Source organism: Eutrigla gurnardus (assembly GCF_963514095.1).
Source record: "Eutrigla gurnardus genome assembly, chromosome: 3".
Classification (NCBI taxonomy): domain Eukaryota; kingdom Metazoa; phylum Chordata; class Actinopteri; order Perciformes; family Triglidae; genus Eutrigla; species Eutrigla gurnardus.
The window spans coordinates 30,700,779-30,720,247 of record NC_139917.1 but is presented as its reverse complement, the minus strand read 5'-3'; the positions used below and the strand labels follow the sequence as shown (position 1 = coordinate 30,720,247).

The window sequence follows — 19,469 nt, the reverse complement described above, 5'->3', positions numbered from 1 at the left end:
TAATGCATTGGAGTGGGATTATTATGGATTATTATTTTCTTATTTATTTGACGAGAGATTCAGTGAGGAGTATTTTGAGTATCTGTAATTTGAGGAGAGAATGTCTCTGTACTTTTGACATCTCTGCTTCATTAACTTTGACCTATACAGTATGTTTAATCAGACTTTGTGTAATAAAATTATTATTTTTCAAACTTGCAAAAAAGTAAAAGAAAAAGGGAATGCTTCAAAGAACTTTCTATTTCGTGTCTCATTCAACAATATCGTCCAAGAGGTTAAGTACATCTGAGACAGATTAAAAAGTGATATAGTATTATTTACAATGCGTATATGTTATAGTTTACATTTTTATACTCTATACTCTCTCTGTAAGAATAACATCCCGTGTCTAGTCCTCTGACCTCTGTCAATATGTTCTCAACATGCAGAGCAGGACGAACCAGCAGGCAGTCAAGGTAAAAATAATAAAAATTTCAGGTATCTGTACTTTACTTGAGTATTTATTTTTATGCCAGTTTTACATTTTTACTTAAAAACAGCCAGTATAAATGCCCTTCATAGGAATACTTTTTATACTTTAAGTACATTTCATAGCGTGTACTTTTTTCCACTTTTACTTGAGTAAAGGTGAATCTTCTACTTCTACCAGTCTTTATGAACACAAGTATCTTCTACTTGAGTAAGTCTTTAAGTAAAGTACAGATACCTGTACGTTCTACTCAAGTACAGTAACGAAGTATTTGTACTTCCGGTTAGTTATTTCCCACCTTTCGAATAGTTTCCCGGGTACGTTACCACGTGTTTTACGGCGGCGCTCCCAAAACAGCAGGAAGTTGCGTAAAGCGGAGCGCGAGGACACCGCCTCCACGGTCCGCGCGCTCCCCTCATGCGTGCGCGCTGTTCATGCAAAGAGGACGCGGTCGACCTGCAGGAGGAACCCGCTCCGACTCCCAGGTAAGATCTGCCTCGAGTTAAACCGTTTTCCTTCAATTGAGAGATTTTCAGACGGACTTCTGAATGGTTCGTCACATTTAATGTGTTATTTTACTTAAATTAACCATAAACGGAGGAAGGCGCGTTAATTAAACATTACACGAGACCTGCATTTAATGTAATACACAATATAATTATGTGCATTAATATGTCTATAATCGAGATTAATATTATTATTAATAAACGGCCACATGTTTGACTTTTTTTTACATGTATAGCCTGCTTTCACTTTGTGGGGAGTGTTGTGAAAGGCTGCTGCTGATATAATATTAATGTTATAATATTATAAAGATTATATGAACGGCATCTAACAGGCATATTGTATAAATTATGTCACCGATAGAGGAAATACAGTAGATGATACGATGTGCAGCGTTGCCACATTGAACCGACGAGGAGCACGTTTTTAAATTTAAATTAAGAGTTTTAGAAAAAAAAGTATTTCAGGAAGTTAAGATCAAAACCTCATATGAACTGACGGAAGCTAACGCAAATATCGCAGCTATCACAGAGCGATGACAGGATAATAATGATAATAACTTTGTAATGCATCAGTTATTATCCCTTTATTGATTCATGGGAATGAAGCCGAACTTTCCGAAGGCGCCCAAATGGCACAAAAAGGAGCACCAGGTGATCACGAGGCGCGCACAACTATTTAACCGCCTCGTTTCATTAAAAAGTATGCGGAAAACCAACACAGTGGCGGCGATGAGTCACCTGTAGGCCTACCTGTACGAACAAGACTATGTTGACACGGTGTGAAAAAAGGAAAAACAATATATATACACATATATATATACACATTAATAATAATAATTAAAAGAATATATATATTCTAAGAGCTTAAAACAATCTACATTCAGAGCTTAAATTAATGTTACTGCTTTTTTAATTACCATCATGAAATGAATGTAAGCGTTTTTACTATAATGATGCATCTTCAGATTAAACTGTCTCCTGGTAGAATTTAAAATAATTAAAAACCATATAAATATAACGCTGCTTATACATCAGTAATAATAATAACCCATCATATACTTTAAAACTATAAAAGTTTTCAAAAGGAGTTTTCTTTTTATACTTTTATAAATGTTGATGAATACATTTGTACTTTTACTTAAGAAAACACAAAGTGTCACCTTTTCTGTGCTCATCCAACGGCCCCAGACAGGAATGAAGTTATTGCAGTTTACTGATGATTTTGATGGTGAAATGATTAAACGTGAGTTGACTGAGCGGCTTTCTAAGAAACAAAAAAAACAGTAAACATCAATACAACAAATCATCAATATACAGTTACAAACCCATGAAAACAAACCCATTAGGAGTCGGGATGACAAAATCTAATGCAAAGACAGATAAGTGTCACTGTTTTTCCTTTCTTTCATCATCAAGTCCACGTTCTGTATCTTTTGTCTATATTTGTTAGAGTTGTCACTTTTTAATTTCATTCAATTCTATTGTTTGATATAAAAGGTAAAGGTATCTTTAATTAGCCTACTGGTCCCACTGCTGCCCCCACAGGCATAAAGGAGTATTTCACAATCCAGTATTTTGCAAACGACAGCTGTAGGAAACGGATTCTTTGGCCCAACTTTAGGAGATTTTATTTTTCTGGATCAATTAAGTGGAATTGGATAATTACCCAGGGTGCACCTGAGGATCTCTCAAACCGCAACTAAAGCGACGTGAATGCTAACTGCACCGTATCGCTGTGAACGTGGCTTCTCGTCGCTTCAGTGCAGAAACGTGACCGAAGCAGCAGCAGGATGTCCAACCAGAAGAAAGAGAGTCCACCTGCCGACCGGTGAGTTTGAGGGTTTTTTGTTTGTGCTATGAACTAAAGGTTTTACGTGTTGAGTTCGAGGTCCTGAATGTGTTCCGTCTCCACAGTGGTCACGCCGTAGGCGTCATCATCTTCGTGCTCGGTCTGGGAACTCTGCTGCCCTGGAACTTCTTCATAACCGCCTCGCAGGTTTCACTCCCACAACAACTTTTTATTCCTGTTCCTCATCAGAAGTTCACGGGAAAAAACAGATATTTTCCCAAATTTACGACTGGTGTTGGATTGTTCCATTTTATGAAAAGGTGTAAATAACAAGATTCATCACTATGATACGCAGTGAAAGGTTTTAGATTCCGTTCATTTCTGTCAACTAAAATATGATTCAAAATCTATATCACTGGGCTCTGTAGGAAGGATGGAAACCTTGCCCTGGGAATTTCAAAATAAAGGTATATCTTAAGTGGAATAATTTAATAGACACCCCTAAACTCTTAATGTCTCTTGATTTTGTAAAATTGGAGCATTTTGCTGACAAACAGAACAACTTACAGAAGTGCCTTAAAGTTGCATTCTCTCTGCTGGCCACCAGGGGGCGACTCCTCTCTGGTTGTATAGAAGTCTAAAAAATGGTCCTACTTCTCTCTGCTGGCCACCAGGGGGCGACTCCTCTCTGGTTGTATAGAAGTCTAAAAAATGGTCCTACTTCTCTCTGCTCTCTCTGCATGGTGATGGCGACGGCCACAATGCCGTCACCATGACTACGTCCACTTTGTCTATGAACTAAACACATGGACGACAAAAGTGGACAAAGATCATAGAAAATAGGAAGATTACCAAAAACACGCTGATCGACACCACAAACATTTATTGTGTGAAATTAAGACCTTCTTGTTTCCCTCTTTGTTAAAGTATTTCAACCAGCGGCTCGCCACGGCGCCAGGCGTCACCTCCAACGGCACAGCGGGTGGCCAAACTAAAGACTACAACTATGACAGCTGGATGGCCTTGCTTTCCCAGCTGCCCCTGCTGCTGTTCACTCTGCTCAACTCTTTCCTGTATCAGTGGTGAGTCCATGACGATATAGGCCAGGGAACAAATCAAATCCATTTATTTGTATATTTAACTAAACCCAATGTTGTTTTGCTTCCTGGAAAACACAGGGTTGGTACAGGTGCTGGAAATCATTGAAAACACTTTAATGTGGTGTTTTCAAGGTTTGGATTTAGAATAAAGTGCTTGAAAGTGGAAATCCACCTTGAAACGCGTGAAAAGTGCTTGAATTTGAGTTTGGAAAAGGTGTAGGAACCCTGAAAACAAAATACGACGCACGCTTACATCGGCTAACCGCTAATATCATGATGTCTGTCTATCAACCCATCTCTTCGAGAGAAGGTCGTGACCTTCAAACCATCAAAACAAATTCCTCCCGACGTCACGGCCCACCAGTCCAACCCGTTTCTCCGTAGAGAAGGTAAATATTTGAAATGCTGTTGGGCTGCTGGAGTTTCTTTTAGTGTGAGATATGCCAAAAAAATTATAATCCAGCAAGATTTGCTGCCAAAAGATCCACAGAAATATAATCACCAACTATTTTCATCATCTGTTCATCATCAAAAGTCATTTTTCATAAAGAAATGTCACAAAATGTTGTTTTCAGTCCCTCAGATATGGAGATCTTCTTTTCTCTGTTCTATCATAGATGTCATCACATACAACACACATTTCAAGACCTTTATTCTACATCCAAGCACTTTTCAAACCTTGAAAACACCACACTAAAAGTGTTTTTTTATTACTTTCTTTTTATTTAAGTTTTCTCAGTTTTTTCAATAAAAACAAACAAGAAAACGGATGAAACAAAAAAAAAAAAATAACAGTGAACAGACAGGTTGATAAGGCTAACACAGGTCATACATTAGTTCAAAATGGGGAAATCATTCACACAGACAATGAGTTACACGTTTTAGAGTATGAAGTCCACCTTTCCCAGCACTTTGTATACTGTAAAGCCCGTAGTCTTTTGTATTTCGTTTACAATGGTGATCCAGTCAGTCTTTGATGGCAAAGTTGTCTGCAGCCATTTCTGTGTAATGACCTTCTTTATAAAGATTTTACCCAAATACAGTGTAATAAAAGAGAAATCAACTTTCAAACCAAAGATTGACCGAAGTTCTCCAGCAAGATCTTGCCAATATGGTTGAATAAGAGGGCAGGCCCAGAATATATGAAGGTGGTCTGCCATAGTCTGTCCACATTGTCTCCAGCGTTTATCCTGTCCCTGGCAACCCTGCTGTTTAGATTTAAACTTAGGAGTCACAAAAAATCTTATTGTGTTCTTCCAGCAGAGATCCCGCCAGGCTCTGGAGTTGGTGGTCTTAGCTTGACCTGACAGTTCTCCCCCTCCCATTTCTGCTTAACCTGGAGACCAAGGCCGTAGCTACCATTGAGGACACCGAGGTCATGTCCTCTGCATTTTTTTTTCACTGATTTCACTTTCCAATTTTTAAAAGTTGACTTTTTTTTCCTTCCATAACCAAGGGAAAATAAGTATAGCGGTACAGCTTTTACAGCTGTTATAGAGCGTGGTCGCAGGTATTATTACAATGTTTCCATTTCATTGTCTTCGCGACAAGTCTATTTTTTTCTCACGAGATATTGTTTTTAACATTCATTTTTTTATGCCGACCGGGGGCGAGCGTGCACGCACCAGATCAGGCACCGATAAAAAACTAAAAAGGAGCCGGTTAGAAATAAAGATAGGAAAAGCACAAAGAATGTCCAGGAGACCCGTCCTCACGAACGAGGGAGGATCAGATCAGATGGTGGCACAGGTTTAGCGATGAGGAAATCGTCACTGTCAGCTGCACATTCTGTCAGCAGGTCCGCTCCATGCCCCCTTCCCAATCCACTCTCTCTCTCTACACACACACACACACACACACACACACAAAACACACACAGTAGTATAGGCCAGGCCAGCCATATACAGATGTTAAGGAATTTCAAGACATGAATTTTCCTTCCAGTTAATTAATGATAATCAAGTTAAAACCTTCTCTCTCACACAGTTTAATATAAAACCTCATGTTCATCCACTTAACGTCAGAATTACATGACTGTTTATACAACCAGATGTTCAGCATCACTTGATGTTCCACCTCTTCCTTTTCAATCAACGACAAAATGAACGTTGAAGTTCAACATGTTAGTTATTACTGAAAATAAAAGTGTAATTAGCCACACTGATCTGTTTTATTCGTGCTTATTTCTTTCTTTTTGACCTTGGGGTGGGTCAGGGGGGCAGTTCAGGCCAGGAGGACTTTTGTTTTGAGGGTCGAGTTGGGATTGACCTCGGTATTTGAAAAATCCTGGCTACGGCCTTGCTGGAGAGTTGAATGGTTCTTGATAAATGTGTGATATTAAATGTTTGCTGTCTTTTAGAGCCCGACCGATAAAGGATTTTGAAGGCCGATACCGACACAAATGTTTGTTGATTTAAAAATCCGATATTCCGATATATCGGACTATATTATTGCAATAAAGCACTTGAATCTGGGGAAATAATCTGCGTTTGGAGGAGAGCATTCAGTCAGCCTGCCATCTTGTCTACGTGCCAACCGGAAGTCCACCACACTAAAATTCAAGTGTTTTCAAGGATTTCCAGCACCCGCACCAACCCTGAAGGTATTGATGCATTGCAAGCTTTTATAGGGGTTTCCCTGACTGACCTTAAGTCTCTCCGCAGGGTGAGGGAGCGTCTCCGTGTGGCCTTGAGCCTGATCTCCATCCTCCTCCTCTTCTCCCTCACCGCCGCTCTGGTCCAGGTCCCCATGCAGCCGGACACTTTCTTCTCCGTCACCATGGCGACCATCTGGTTCATCAACAGTAGGTCCATGTGCACACAAACATTTATCATCGTCATGGTGACGTAAAACACTCGAGTCGGAGGTCTTAACGTCGCGGACGAACCTAAAAGGCAAAGTGACACAAAGTCCTAATTGATTAATTGATGTGAATTGAAGTTACTGTGAGGAACTTTTAATTAGTTAACGACACACCGACGCCTCCATGTGACCTCCATACGTAACCGAGACGAAGGAGACGGATCCACCTGCTCGGATTCCAAAGTCAGCCCGGATCACCTCAGTTTCACCAGAAACCCAGATCTGTGTTCCAGGGTTGGTACGGGTGCTGGAAATCCTTGAAAACACTTTAAATTTTAGTGTGGTGTTTTCAAGGTTTGAAAAGGTCTTGGATGTAGAATAAAGGTCTATAAATGTGTGTTGTATGTGATGACATCTATGATAGAACAGAGAAAAGAAGATCTCCATATCTGAGGGACTGAAAACAGCATTTTGTGACATTTCTTTATGAAAAATGACTTTTGATGATGAACAGATGATGAAAATAGTTGGTGATTATATTTCTGTGGATCTGTTAGTGGAATTAGTTTTCCTTTCATTTGTGGTCCTTCTGTAAAAAGCTGTCTCCAAACATCATGTTGGTTGTTTAGAGGACAATAACATCTCATTTAATGTGATGAACAAGTGACATCATAAGTAGACTGAATACTGACCATTGGATTGGTACAAATATGGAGTTTACCACAGCTGGAAGGGGCTGGAAAAGCATGGAAATACACCTTGAAATGCTTGAAAAGTGCTTGAATTTGATTTTGGAAAAAAGGTGTAGGAACCCTGGTGTTCACTGTCCCGCCTTCGACCTGCAGTCACAGGGGGAACCAGAACCTGAACCAGGACCGCGGGTGGCTGACTATCAGACCCAGCTGTAGTCTAAATGCTTTTCTAAAGGAACTGATGCAGTACCACTGTTTGTCCACAGGGACCGCCAAACAACGCAGAATGAAAGTTCCTCATAGTAGCTTCAGATTGAAAACACTAGTCATTACTGTACTTTGTAAACGATGATGATTGATAACCATTGCTAATTTTAAAAGTGTGTGTGTGTGTGTGTGTGTGTAGTGTGCAGTGCGGTGCTGCAGGGCAGTCTGTTCGGGTTGGTCGGCCTGTTTCCTCCTCGCTATAGCACCTTGTTCATGAGCGGCGAGGGTCTGGCCGGGATGTTCGCTGCACTCGCGATGCTGGCCTCCATCTTGAGTGAGTGACAGTAAAAGGACACATTAGTACGTTTGAGGAATGCAACTGATTATTGTTTTCTCTGATTAATTTGCCAATGATTTTCACAGTTAATTAATAGGGATCTATAAAGAAAATGAGTAAAATGAATGCCATAATTTAACAAAAGCAAATACATTTGAGAAGCAGACGAATTCCTAAAATATTTGCAAAATAATTTCTCTAAATCCAGTAATAGATGTTTTAGCTCAAATTTTATATAATTTATAACTAATAGAAATTATATATTGGTCAATATTTATTCTATTTTATCTTGGTATTCTTGGTAATTAAAGACTGAGTATGTTTAAAATGTTTCTTTATGACCTCAAACCCACATATCACAGTAATAAGCCAATCACAGCGGCCTTCACCATGTGGAGTTCATTAAAACAACAAATCTGCGTTGATGAAGCTTGAGTGTCTCTTTCGCTCCGTAGGTAACGCAGACGAAACCTCGGCTGCGTTGGGATACTTCATCGCTCCGTGTGTGGCCACTCTGGGGACGCTGCTGTGTTACCTGCTGCTGCCGCACCTGGTGAGGACACACACCCGTCACACACACACGCCGTCACACACACACCCGTCACACACACACGCCGTCACACACACACCCGTCACACACACGCCGTCACACACACGCACCAGGGGGCGACTCCTCTCTGGTTGTATAGAAGTCTATGAGAAAATGGTCCTACTTCTCTCTGCTGGCCACCAGGGGGCGACTCCTCTCTGGTTGTATAGAAGTCTATGAGAAAATGGTCCTACTTCTCTCTGCTGGCCACCAGGGGGCGACTCCTCTCTGGTTGTATAGAAGTCTATGAGAAAATGGTCCTACTTCTCTCTGCTGGCCACCAGGGGGCGACTCCTCTCTGGTTGTATAGAAGTCTATGAGAAAATGGTCCTACTTCTCTCTGCTGGCCACCAGGGGGCGACTCCTCTCTGGTTGTATAGAAGTCTATGAGAAAATGGTCCTACTTCTCTCTGCTGGCCACCAGGGGGCGACTCCTCTCTGGTTGTATAGAAGTCTATGAGAAAATGGTCCTACTTCTCTCTTGATGTATTATCTCAGTAAACATTGTAAACATGAGTTTATGGTCTCAATCTCTAGTTTCAAGTCTTCTTCAATCCAGCATGATGTTCATTTAGTACATTATGGTCCATTTAGAGTCCACCAGACCAGAAAGCAGGGGATGCTTTAGGGGCGTTGACAGGCGTCATCTTAAACCCTGTGTAAATGCTCTGTTGTCGTCATCTTATGACCTCTGACCCCCCACTGGGATCATCTGACGGTGTTGACTCTCCTCTGCAGGAGTTTGCTCGTTTCTACCTGAGCCGGCGTCTTCCCGACAGCGTGGAGGCGACGCAGGAACTCCTCGGCAGCGCAGGTCGGTTCTCTATCTGCAACACGGCGAGGCTCCGTCAGTTACTTGTACTCTTATAATTACATTCCATCTGATGGAAGTCAAAGATTCAGGACTGGGTTGGACCAGGTCTACATTAATCCATCATTTAAGTTTGTAAAAGTCCTTCTCAAGTTCTCAGTAACCATGAGCTGCTTTCAAACGAGAATTGGGTTGAATCGAGTCAAAATAATGTACTTTTTATTCCTCTAAATGTAATAAATTACTTAAATTCAGATTAGTGATATGAAATATAAATTTTTAAATCAACCAGCTGCAACATTAAGCTGATGAACACATTAATGCATCAATAATAATAATCCATTTATATATAACATGAATTATTCTGCCTAATGAGTACTTTTACATTTGGTACATTAAGTATATTTTGCTAAATACTAAGTAACATCCAGATAATTCACTTCTATAACACTTCTACATAACATCCAGGTAATTCTTCAGAAAACTGGCTCCAGGTCAGTTATTAAGTTTATTTCCTTTTCAAAAAGGCATAAAAGTCTTGGACAACAAGGCGAAGGACCTCGAGGCCAACGGGAAGTTCGTCAGCGAGCCAGAAAGGAGTCGGGAGCGTTTGTCCGTCCTGAACGTCTTCAAAAAGGTGAAACAACGTCGGATTTATTATTATTTATTTGGATCGTTTGAGATTATTCCTTTATATTTATAATCAAGAAACAGGAGCGTCAACATCACAATAACGAGCAAACGGGGAAAATTGAGCATGTTACGATTCAAACTCATTATTTTCATCGTCAAATTTGTTACGTCGACGTCATCAAATTTTTGTTTGTACGACCAAGAGTACAAAAAAACAAAAAAAAAAGGCAACACGAAGGGTTTTCTCAGCTGGTAACTTCTGATCCAGACATTAAAATGACTAGAATCCTACATCCAGTTAAATATATAGTTTTTAAAACGTGTATCATAGAAATTTGTCTTAAAACTGGATTAAAAAAAGTAATTTTAGATTGATTTGATTAAATTACAGATTTAATTGCTGGAGAAGAATTTGGGATAAAATATAGAAAAACCTAGAAAAACAGCAAATCCTGAAATTTAAGAATCTGCATTAGAGAGTGTTTGATAGATTATTAATAATATATCTTAAATCCACCATTTCATTGTTGTTTCGATGCAGAATACAAATTCAAAAGAAAAACGTTTCATGTATCTTTGAAAAGTTGTCCTTTAAATTTTGTTTGTAATCCTTATTTTATTGTCCCTCAGATCTGGCTGATGGCGTTGTGTGTGACGTGCGTGTTTGCCGTCACCCTGTCGGTGTTTCCCGTCATCACAGTCCGAGTCCAGACCGTCTACAAGGACCACGCCGCCTGGGGTGAGACGCCACCGCCACCACCGCCGCCGGCACCGCCGCATCATCATCATCTGCTGTCAAGAGTTATCGTTATCACCGAGTTGTACATCAAAGTTAAATTTAGTAGACTCTTGCATTGAACGCTTGATAATAATAATAATAATAATAATAATAATGATAATAATAATGCTATTATTGCTATTAAAAAGTGCTATAAAACAGATAGTCAAGGTTCATGGAAATCCTTGAGAACACTTGACTTTTAGTGTGATGTTTTCAAGGTTTGGATGTAGACTAAAGGTCTTGAAATGTGTGTTGTATGTGATGACATCTATGATAGAACAGAGAAAAGAAGATCTCCATATCTGAGGGACTGAAAACAGCATTTTCTGACATTTCTTTATGAAAAATGACTTTTGATGATGAACAGATGATGAAAATAGTTGGTGATTATATTTCTGTGGATCTGTTAGTGGAATTAGTTTTCCTTTCATTTGTGGTCCTTCTGTAAAAAGCTGTCTCCAAACATCATGTTGGTTGTTTAGAGGACAATAACATCTCATTTAATGTGATGAACAAGTGACATAATAAGTAGACTGAATACTGACCATTGGATTGGTACAAAGATGGAGTTTACCACAGCTGGAAGGTGCTGGAAAAGCATGGAAACGCACCTGGGAATGCTTGGAAAGTGCTTGAATTGAGTTTGGAGAAGGTGTAGGAACCCTGATATTAAAAAGATGTATTTCTACTCTCCCGTCTCTAACAGACAAAGTGTTCACCTGCGTTTGCTGCTTCGTCGTCTTCAACACCATGGACTTGGTCGGCCGCGGCGCTCCGTCTCTCCTCCAATGGGTGAGTAGCACCGCTGCTTTGCTATTCGAAGTTAGGGTCGTCGTGGTGACGGCCCTCTCGACGTGGATTGTTTTTTTGTGCAGCCTTCGAAGGAGAGCCGCCTGTTTCCCGCCGTCGTGTTCTCTCGCCTGGTCTTTATCCCGCTGCTCATGACGTGCAACGTCCAGAACTCCAGACTCCTCGTCCTCTTCAGGCACGACGCCGCCTTCGTCCTCATCCTGGCCCTCTTCTCCTTCTCCAACGGCTACCTGGCGAGCCTCTGCATAGCCTACGCTCCACAGTGAGTCTTCCACAAGTCACGGCGCAGAGCCTCATTTCTGAGGGTTTCCTAAAGTCATCTTAAAGGGATAGTTTAGGTGGGGGTTGTATGAGGTACATACAGGTATATACTCTCTTTAAAGGCCACCAGACTCTTTTTTGATTGACAAAACCAGTAATTTAACCTGGTAGACCATGGGAGTTGCTGCCTTGCTGGTCTACTTTGATCTACAAGGTTCCTACACCTTTCCAGAGTCAAACTCAAGCACTTTTCAAGCATTTCAAGGTGCATTTCCATGCTTTTCCAGCCCCTTCCAGCTGTGGTAAACTCCATCTTTGTATCAATCCAATGGTCAGTATTCAGTCTACTTATTCTGTCACTTGTTCATCACATTAAATGAGATGTTATTGTCCTCTAAACAACCAACATGATGTTTGGAGACAGCTTTTTACAGAAGGACCACAAATGAAAGGAAAACTAATTCCACTAACAGATCCACAGAAATATAATCACCAACTATTTTCATCATCTGTTCATCATCAAAAGTCATTTTTCATAAAGAAATTTCAGAAAATGCTGTTTTCAGTCCCTCAAATATGGAGATCTTCTTTTCTCTGTTCTATCATAGATGTCATCACATACAACACACATTTCAACACCTTTATTCTACATCCAAGCACTTTTCAAACCTTGAAAACACCAGTCTAAAATTTCAAGCGTTTTCAAGGATTTCCAGCACCCGTATGAACCCTGTTTACCGTTTGTCTGTTGTGTGACTTTGGTGTTTTAAAGAGTTACTACTGAAGGTAATACTGACTGTAGCAACAGGAAGTACCTCATACAACCTCCCCTTTAAGGAAGCTGAACTATCAATGTGGACGCTCATGACAGCAGACGTGTGCTGACCGTGTGTTTCGCCGTCCGTCAGGTTGGTGTTGTGTAAAGACGTGGAGACGGCCGGCTCTCTGATGACCTTCTTCCTGATCCTGGGTCTGGCGCTGGGAGCGTCCTTCTCCTTCCTGCTGGGAACACTGGTTTAGAAAACATCTTACTTCCTGATCCTCGTTGGAGGGAAATCTGGTCTCTAGCACCGACGTGTGACGAGAATGTCTGTTTTAATCCTGAGAAGAGAAAGAGTGAAAAGTTAAATGTTATTAATATCAATGCATATTATTTATTTATTTATTATATATGAATATATGTTTAGAAATAATTATTAAAAGGTAAGAGTGTGAAGAGGCCAGCATTAACAACAGAATGCAACAAAAGTTTTGATTTTGAAGTTTTATTGATATAATACTTGAGTTGCATTTAAATTGATTTTCTTTCTGAATTTTAAATTCCTCCTTTCGTTCCGAAGACATGAGGATTTCAAAACGGCTTTTCTCGCCCAAAATACATCGTTTCTAAATCTCTTTTAATTCATATCTCATATTAATATCAAATCATATCTAATATTCTATTTTTTTCTACTATGTGGCCTTCGTCTGTGAACTCTAAGGTGGTTGGTAACAGTTATTTAGTTTTAATTCATTTTATATTTTATTTTACTGTATTTAAAATCTTTTTTATATGAATATATTTTATGTCATACTGATGGACATGTTTGTACATTTTTACTGTTTGCTTATTTATGTGTTTTTATACTGTTATGATGCTGAATGTAATGAAATGGCACAAAATTGTCATTGTTGTGTTTATTTATTTATTTTTTAACATCAGCTCTGTATTTGTAGATGGGATTTTAATACATTATCAGCGTCAGCCGGTCAGAAAGCTTCAAATATATTATTATTATTATTATTAAATATCTGGAATGAGTGACGTGGATTTGTTTTTACTTTCCAAGCATGCGGCCTCCGTTGTTTCCTCTTCCTCCGGCTCGGCCCTTCCCTTTGACCTCACGTCCTCCTGCTTCCTCCCATTCTTTTACTCTCGCCACGGAAAACCAAAAGGAAAGTTAGCGAGGAGTCAAGCTTCTGTAAGCAACATCGGAAATAAAAAACACAGTCAAAGATAGAGAAGTCGGGGGTGAAGCTCGGCTGCATACTTGTGAGTTTTTGAATTCTACTTCATTCATTTGATTTCTTTCCTGACCTCTCCGATGTGCATAAATGCTGAGAACTGTTATATCACTGCCGACTTCAAACACACTGCAAGAACACGTCTGCTTTTTCTTATTGTCAAAATGTAAACGACGTGTTCACAAGCAGGTTTGCTTCTCAGCCGAGTGAACATCTGAACTCTGCTCTCCGTTTTGAGTTATTATGTCACAACGTTCTTATTCAACCCGTAGCCTGGATATAAGAAGAGGACGTCGTCATGCAAGTTTAAGGCACTTCAGCTTTGGCTTCACTTTTCAGAACCGGAGGTTGCGTCGAATTCAGGCCTAATATTGACAATCCACAATATCAACAAAAAAAAAGCAGAATGAATGAAAAAGAGAAAAGTGAGTAGATTTCTCACATTTATGTCCCCTAACCAAAAAAATCAAATGATTTATTGTAAAAACGTGCTAGTACTCGTGAACTGTTTAAGACTGCCTTTTCTCTATTATTTAAATTGCACTGTCTATTTGTAACGGTCCAAATTTCAACTGTCTAATTCAAACTTATTCTTTGTTTAGTATTTTATTGGTTGTTTTTTTTACTCGTATTCACTGTAAGGTGCGCGCTCTGAAAGGCATCTATAAATAAAATGTATTATTATTATTATTATAAAGCATTACCTAAGTAAGCTACACAAATAATAATCAACCTTCTGATGGTAATAACAACTGTTAGATTTTAAACATTAATAATAATTAGGAGTAAATAATGAGTGTTCTTGTTTGGGAATAAATAAAAAAGGTGTTAAATGAGTTTGCTGTGCTGAAAGCAAACATGTAAGGGGATTTCATATTTGAGGTTTTGCCTGCGGTCACAGAGGCACAATAAGCTCTCTTGTTATTGGCCTGAGAGAAAGGCATGCAGGGGCAGCTGATTACCAGAGCAGAGTGAGTGTGTGAGTGTGTGTGAGTGTGTGTGTGTGTGTGTGTGTGTGTGTGCGTGTGTGCGTGTGTGTGTGTGTGTGTGTGTGTGTGTGTGTGTGTACGCCGCTGGAGTGCAATGAAGCAGGTTGAAGCTTTTTTTTTCTTCTACGTCAGCACTGACTCAGTCGACTGGCGACGTCGGAAGCAGACAAACTGGACCTGCAGCTCACTTTCTCTGCCGCTTGTTTCCTTCAGGTCAACATGGCTGAAACACACAGAGTGACGGCAGCGCAGGGCAGGAAGGTGAGTTTAAACACACCTGAGCAACAGGAAGCAGGTGAGAGAGAGAGTATGAATCACCACGGCAGTGAGGACACCGATCAGGCTGATCGATATGTCAGATTAGCTTTTTCTGATTTTTATCTTTAGTTCTCAGGTGACAGAATTTTCTTTTTTTCTTTTTTAAAGAACCTGCTCTCGTCTCAACTGTGGTCAAGCCGGCCAGAATGAAACAGCTCAGCTTCCGGTTAGGATTAACAAAATAAAAGCTCTATTTATGAAGATAATCAGTCAGTAGGTTCAGTAGGAAATGTTTACTTGCTGCCGGTTAATTCTTTTACACTTCAAACTCCGGGGAAACCCCGGGCTGTAGATTGAAGTCAACAGCGGTGGAAAAGTAAATCAAGTGTTTTACTTTGTAGAAGTACGTAGAACTTTGAGGTACTTGATCTACAGTGAGAACAACCGCTACCTCATTGCCTGCAATCGACAGAGATTTAAAAAGTTTCTATTTTTATATTCTTATTTTTATATTTTTACCCTTTTATCCCACAGAGTGGAGTGCGTAACGTAAGATTGTCATTGTGCTGTAATGTAATGGAGGACAATAAAGTATCTCATCTTATTTATTACAACACAATAATAATTCGAATTTTTTTCAATGACAATGAGAATAATGATAAGTGAAAAATGATCGCTCCCTATAATAGCGCAGATCACATGTGCAGATCACATTGTCAAAGTAATCAAAATTCTTTTTTTTTTTTTTTTTTCGAAATCGTGACCAAACAACCTCACAAACAAATCTATAATATTTTATATTATGTCATTTTAAAACTTAAAAAAAAGTGTTTATTGTAAGTGGCTCAATTTTAAATGTACGACCTACAGCATCAAACTCAGGATCTCCGTGTTTCAGCTGCTTTTATTCTGAAGGTAAAACCTCAACTCATTCAACTTCCCGCTTTATTGGGACTTGACACAACACGTGCTGGTCACGGGGGTCATGTGACGTCACGCTGTGAATTGTGGTTCTTTGACTTCATTCAGTCAATTATAACGAGAGTCTGCAAATAAAACAGAACCTTTATTTATATTTTTGTTTTGCTCTAAATTCTGCTAAAAAGGTAACAACTGTCTTTATATCATTTTATTTTACTTTGTGCCCTTATGTAATTATTATGTCATACTGAGTACTACTGGGATGTTCCTAATTAACAAAAATAAATAGTACATGTACTAAAGTACAATTCTGACGTGCTTGTACTTTACTTGAGTATTTCCATTCTATGTTACTTTATACTTCTACTCCACAACATCTCAGAGGGAAATATTGTACTTTTTTTTACTTATTATGATCCATTTAGAAGCTAACTTTGTTAGCAGCTTCACACCAGAATCCACATGGATCCAGATCCAGTAAGGTTGCTGCTTGTGGTCATCAAACCCACCCGTTGCTCCTCCACAGTCCAAATATGGTCACTTCCTATCAAAGATGGCAACGTCAAAATGCCGAACTCTAGGCTTATGCTGCCTTCAAGTGGTATCAGCATTACGGTAAATACAAATTGCACATGAACCCCTCCCCCCCCCCCTCGCAGTCATAATTACGTGGAGAAGCGAATAATAATTTATTTATTTGTATTTAGCTGTATTAGCTGTTGCTTGTGTACATAATGTTAATCTCTAATCTACATAGACTTCACGTGCTATTTATCGCTCTATACATAATGGACTTTAGTCTGCTAGCATGTGAAAAAAAATCCCAAATACGTAACAGCAAACCTTACGTCCGCCATCTTACCCCCCCCCCCCCCCAATTCGTCCCAACAACAAAGCACTTGAACGTGACATTCCCGTAATTCTCGACTACACAGGTGGGAAGTAGGATATTCCGACTAGCATTTTTAGCACAAATCGGCTGATGAAATCGTGCAACAACCCTAAACTGACATTTGTTCGACTTCTCAATAATACTGACGCTATCCTTGTTAGCTAGCACAGAAAAAGGGTAAACACTCACCCGAGAACGGTAAACACAAAAATACTTTAATCCTCGGGCAAACCTTCGACTAGTTACGTCTTGTAACACATTCTGGGAAAGGTTTTAATTAGGAATAAAACGTACGTTTTATCTCGCGTCTAGTCTGCGTGGCTGGTGTTCTTTCTGCGTTAACTCGCTGCGTCATTCCTGCCGTCTCATTCTACTCTAAAACCGGGAGGCGCCGCTGTTGTTTTTCCCCTCCGCAGCGCCGCCACTGCCCTCTGCTGGATAAAAGTAGCTACTGCAGGTGGGAATTGTCAACCGCAGTTAAAATTACGTTTTTTTTTTTTTACCCTTTTCAGAAATGGGCTATTCCACCGAGAAATGCGACTGATGAAAAAAAACTGAGTGTTCGTCCCCCTGACAGAGCTGCTGAGAACAGTCTGGTAACTATTTCTTTCCAAATGACAGTTACAGTTTCATAACATTGCTGCATTTTTCTTCTGAAAATATTTCAACTTTATACACAAGATGGTTTTCCCTCACGGTGGCCCAAATACTTGGTCGTATTTCAACATAGAGTATGCTTGTATTTTTTCAGTCATTTACTTCAAAGTTCATTGCACATTTTTTCTACTTTTTATGCCTTTTATGCACTTAAACTAAATAAATAACAAAAAACATAATAACTAAGGCAAATGTTTGTGCACGTGTGCAGGCGGTTCCTTTCAGAGGTCACATCACAGATGGGATGCGGCCGGGGAAGACGGTCGTCGTGGTGGGTGTTGTGAACTCCCCTCCCGACAGGTACAGACATTTTCACTACCTGTTGGATGAATCATGATGAAATCATTTGGCTACAGGATGATTATGATCCAAAGATATTATACAGTACTATGAGAAATGTGCTGTGAGAGTCACGGCTGGTGTCCGTCCGTTCGTCAGGTTCTACATTGCGCTGACGTGTGGCCCCGGAACGGGCCGGGAGCCTCCGCCCGATGTGGCTCTGGAGCTCTGCGTTCGATTCAGGGACCGGCAAGTCCTGCGCAGAGCCTGTGAGTCCGGATCCTGGGGAGACGTTGACAGAGCCGTGCCCTTCTTCCCCTTCATCAGAGACCAGCCGTTCAAGGTGCCAGTAAAGAAAACTCTCGATCTTTGTGCAGGACTCCTCGGCGTCACGAAAACCACAACCAAACATCACGGAGCTCCATTTACACCCATTAGCTCCTTTATCAAACTTCCCATCAGGGATGTAAATACAGCAGAGGGGTCAAAAGTCCAGACGTTCACTACTCAAGTAGAAGTACTTGTGTTCAAAAAGACTGGTAAAAGTAGAAGTATTACTTCTTGAAAAAGTGAAAAAGTACAGGCTCTGAAATGTACTCAAAGTACACACTACCAATGCGGTTAGTTCAGGGCCCCCGGTGTGGTTTTTAGGCTTTGAATCTGAATGAAGGGTTCTGCTCTGCATGCTTGTGTTCCTCAGATCCACCCGTCGCTCCTCTGCAGTCCAAATATGGTCACTTCCTTTCACTGGTTGGTGAAGGCTCCCCCAAAAAGCTGTCCACTTCTTACAAACAATCCGCGGTTTCAGCTCGACTTTAAAAACAGTCCAAATGAGAAATGACCAAACGTCCTCTCGTGTCTCCTCCCAGATTGAGATCCGCTGCGAGCAAAGTCGGTTCCGTGTGTTTGTGGACGGACAGAAGCTGTTCGACTTCCACCACAGACTGAAGGCGCTCGGCGACATCGACACGCTGTGGATCAAAGGCAGCGTCACCGTCATGAAGCTGGCCTGAAGCGAAGGGACTCGGCCCGCTGAACTCCAAGGAAAGATGAGACAACATTTCCCCCAAAAGTTTATTTCATGGCTTTTATTGTTTCGTCGTTGCTTGGTTTCTCCTTCTGTCTTCCAGGCACAGATATTAAAAAAAAAAAAGTATTGTGAGATGCTGCAACTGTAAATAATGTGTGACAGTATGAGATGAAGTGAAGGCCATGGAGGCTTTAGGTGGGATGTTTTTTTATATATATTTTGTTGTATTTTTTTAGAATCACATTTTGTAATCAGTAGCAAATAAAGCATGAAGGACACTAGAACTACCTCAAACCAGGTCATAGTACGACATCCGGCTGCCATCCATATTAAAAGTACATGAATATATGAATATATGAATGTATGAAAATGTCATAATTCCAAATATATATATATATATATATATATATGTATATATATAGTGTGTGCTTGTGCATCTTTCATATCTATTTAAAAATTCTGTAAATAATGTTGTTTGAATAGTGTACAAATTAAAGTGATTAATGACTGTTTTCCTCTGGTGTGATACCAAATTTTAAACCATATTTCTTTACAGTAAAATAAAGGATTTTCTTTTCTCCCGTTGGATATTTTACGAATATTTTTTCAGATATTTCACAAATATATTTTCTGATTTATTTGCATGTATTTC

General features: G+C 40.0%; 2 protein-coding genes across 3 annotated transcripts; both read left to right on the top strand.

Annotated features, from left to right (window-relative positions):
- Positions 1-900: 900 nt before the first annotated feature.
- On the top strand, positions 901-13,588 carry LOC311010790 (equilibrative nucleoside transporter 2-like). Of its 2 annotated transcripts, none has more exons than XM_084005438.1 (13): positions 901-954; positions 2,737-2,803; positions 2,890-2,971; positions 3,692-3,846; positions 6,528-6,667; positions 7,765-7,899; positions 8,358-8,455; positions 9,230-9,305; positions 9,830-9,939; positions 10,566-10,674; positions 11,423-11,508; positions 11,592-11,788; positions 12,696-13,588. In XM_084005438.1, the coding sequence occupies exons 2-13, from the start codon at positions 2,766-2,768 to the stop codon at positions 12,805-12,807; spliced, it is 1,338 nt and encodes a 445-aa protein (XP_083861564.1). In that variant the 5' UTR covers positions 901-954; positions 2,737-2,765; the 3' UTR covers positions 12,808-13,588. The 2 variants fall into 2 exon arrangements, with proteins under 2 accessions (XP_083861564.1, XP_083861563.1); XM_084005437.1 differs by having other exon boundaries at positions 902-954; positions 2,742-2,803.
- Positions 13,589-13,708: 120 nt separating this feature from the next.
- On the top strand, positions 13,709-19,353 carry LOC311010589 (galectin-related protein-like). The gene is made up of 6 exons (XM_084005140.1): positions 13,709-13,819; positions 14,994-15,041; positions 17,364-17,447; positions 17,720-17,808; positions 17,947-18,130; positions 18,657-19,353. The coding sequence occupies exons 2-6, from the start codon at positions 15,000-15,002 to the stop codon at positions 18,798-18,800; spliced, it is 543 nt and encodes a 180-aa protein (XP_083861266.1). The 5' UTR covers positions 13,709-13,819; positions 14,994-14,999; the 3' UTR covers positions 18,801-19,353.
- Positions 19,354-19,469: the final 116 nt, after the last annotated feature.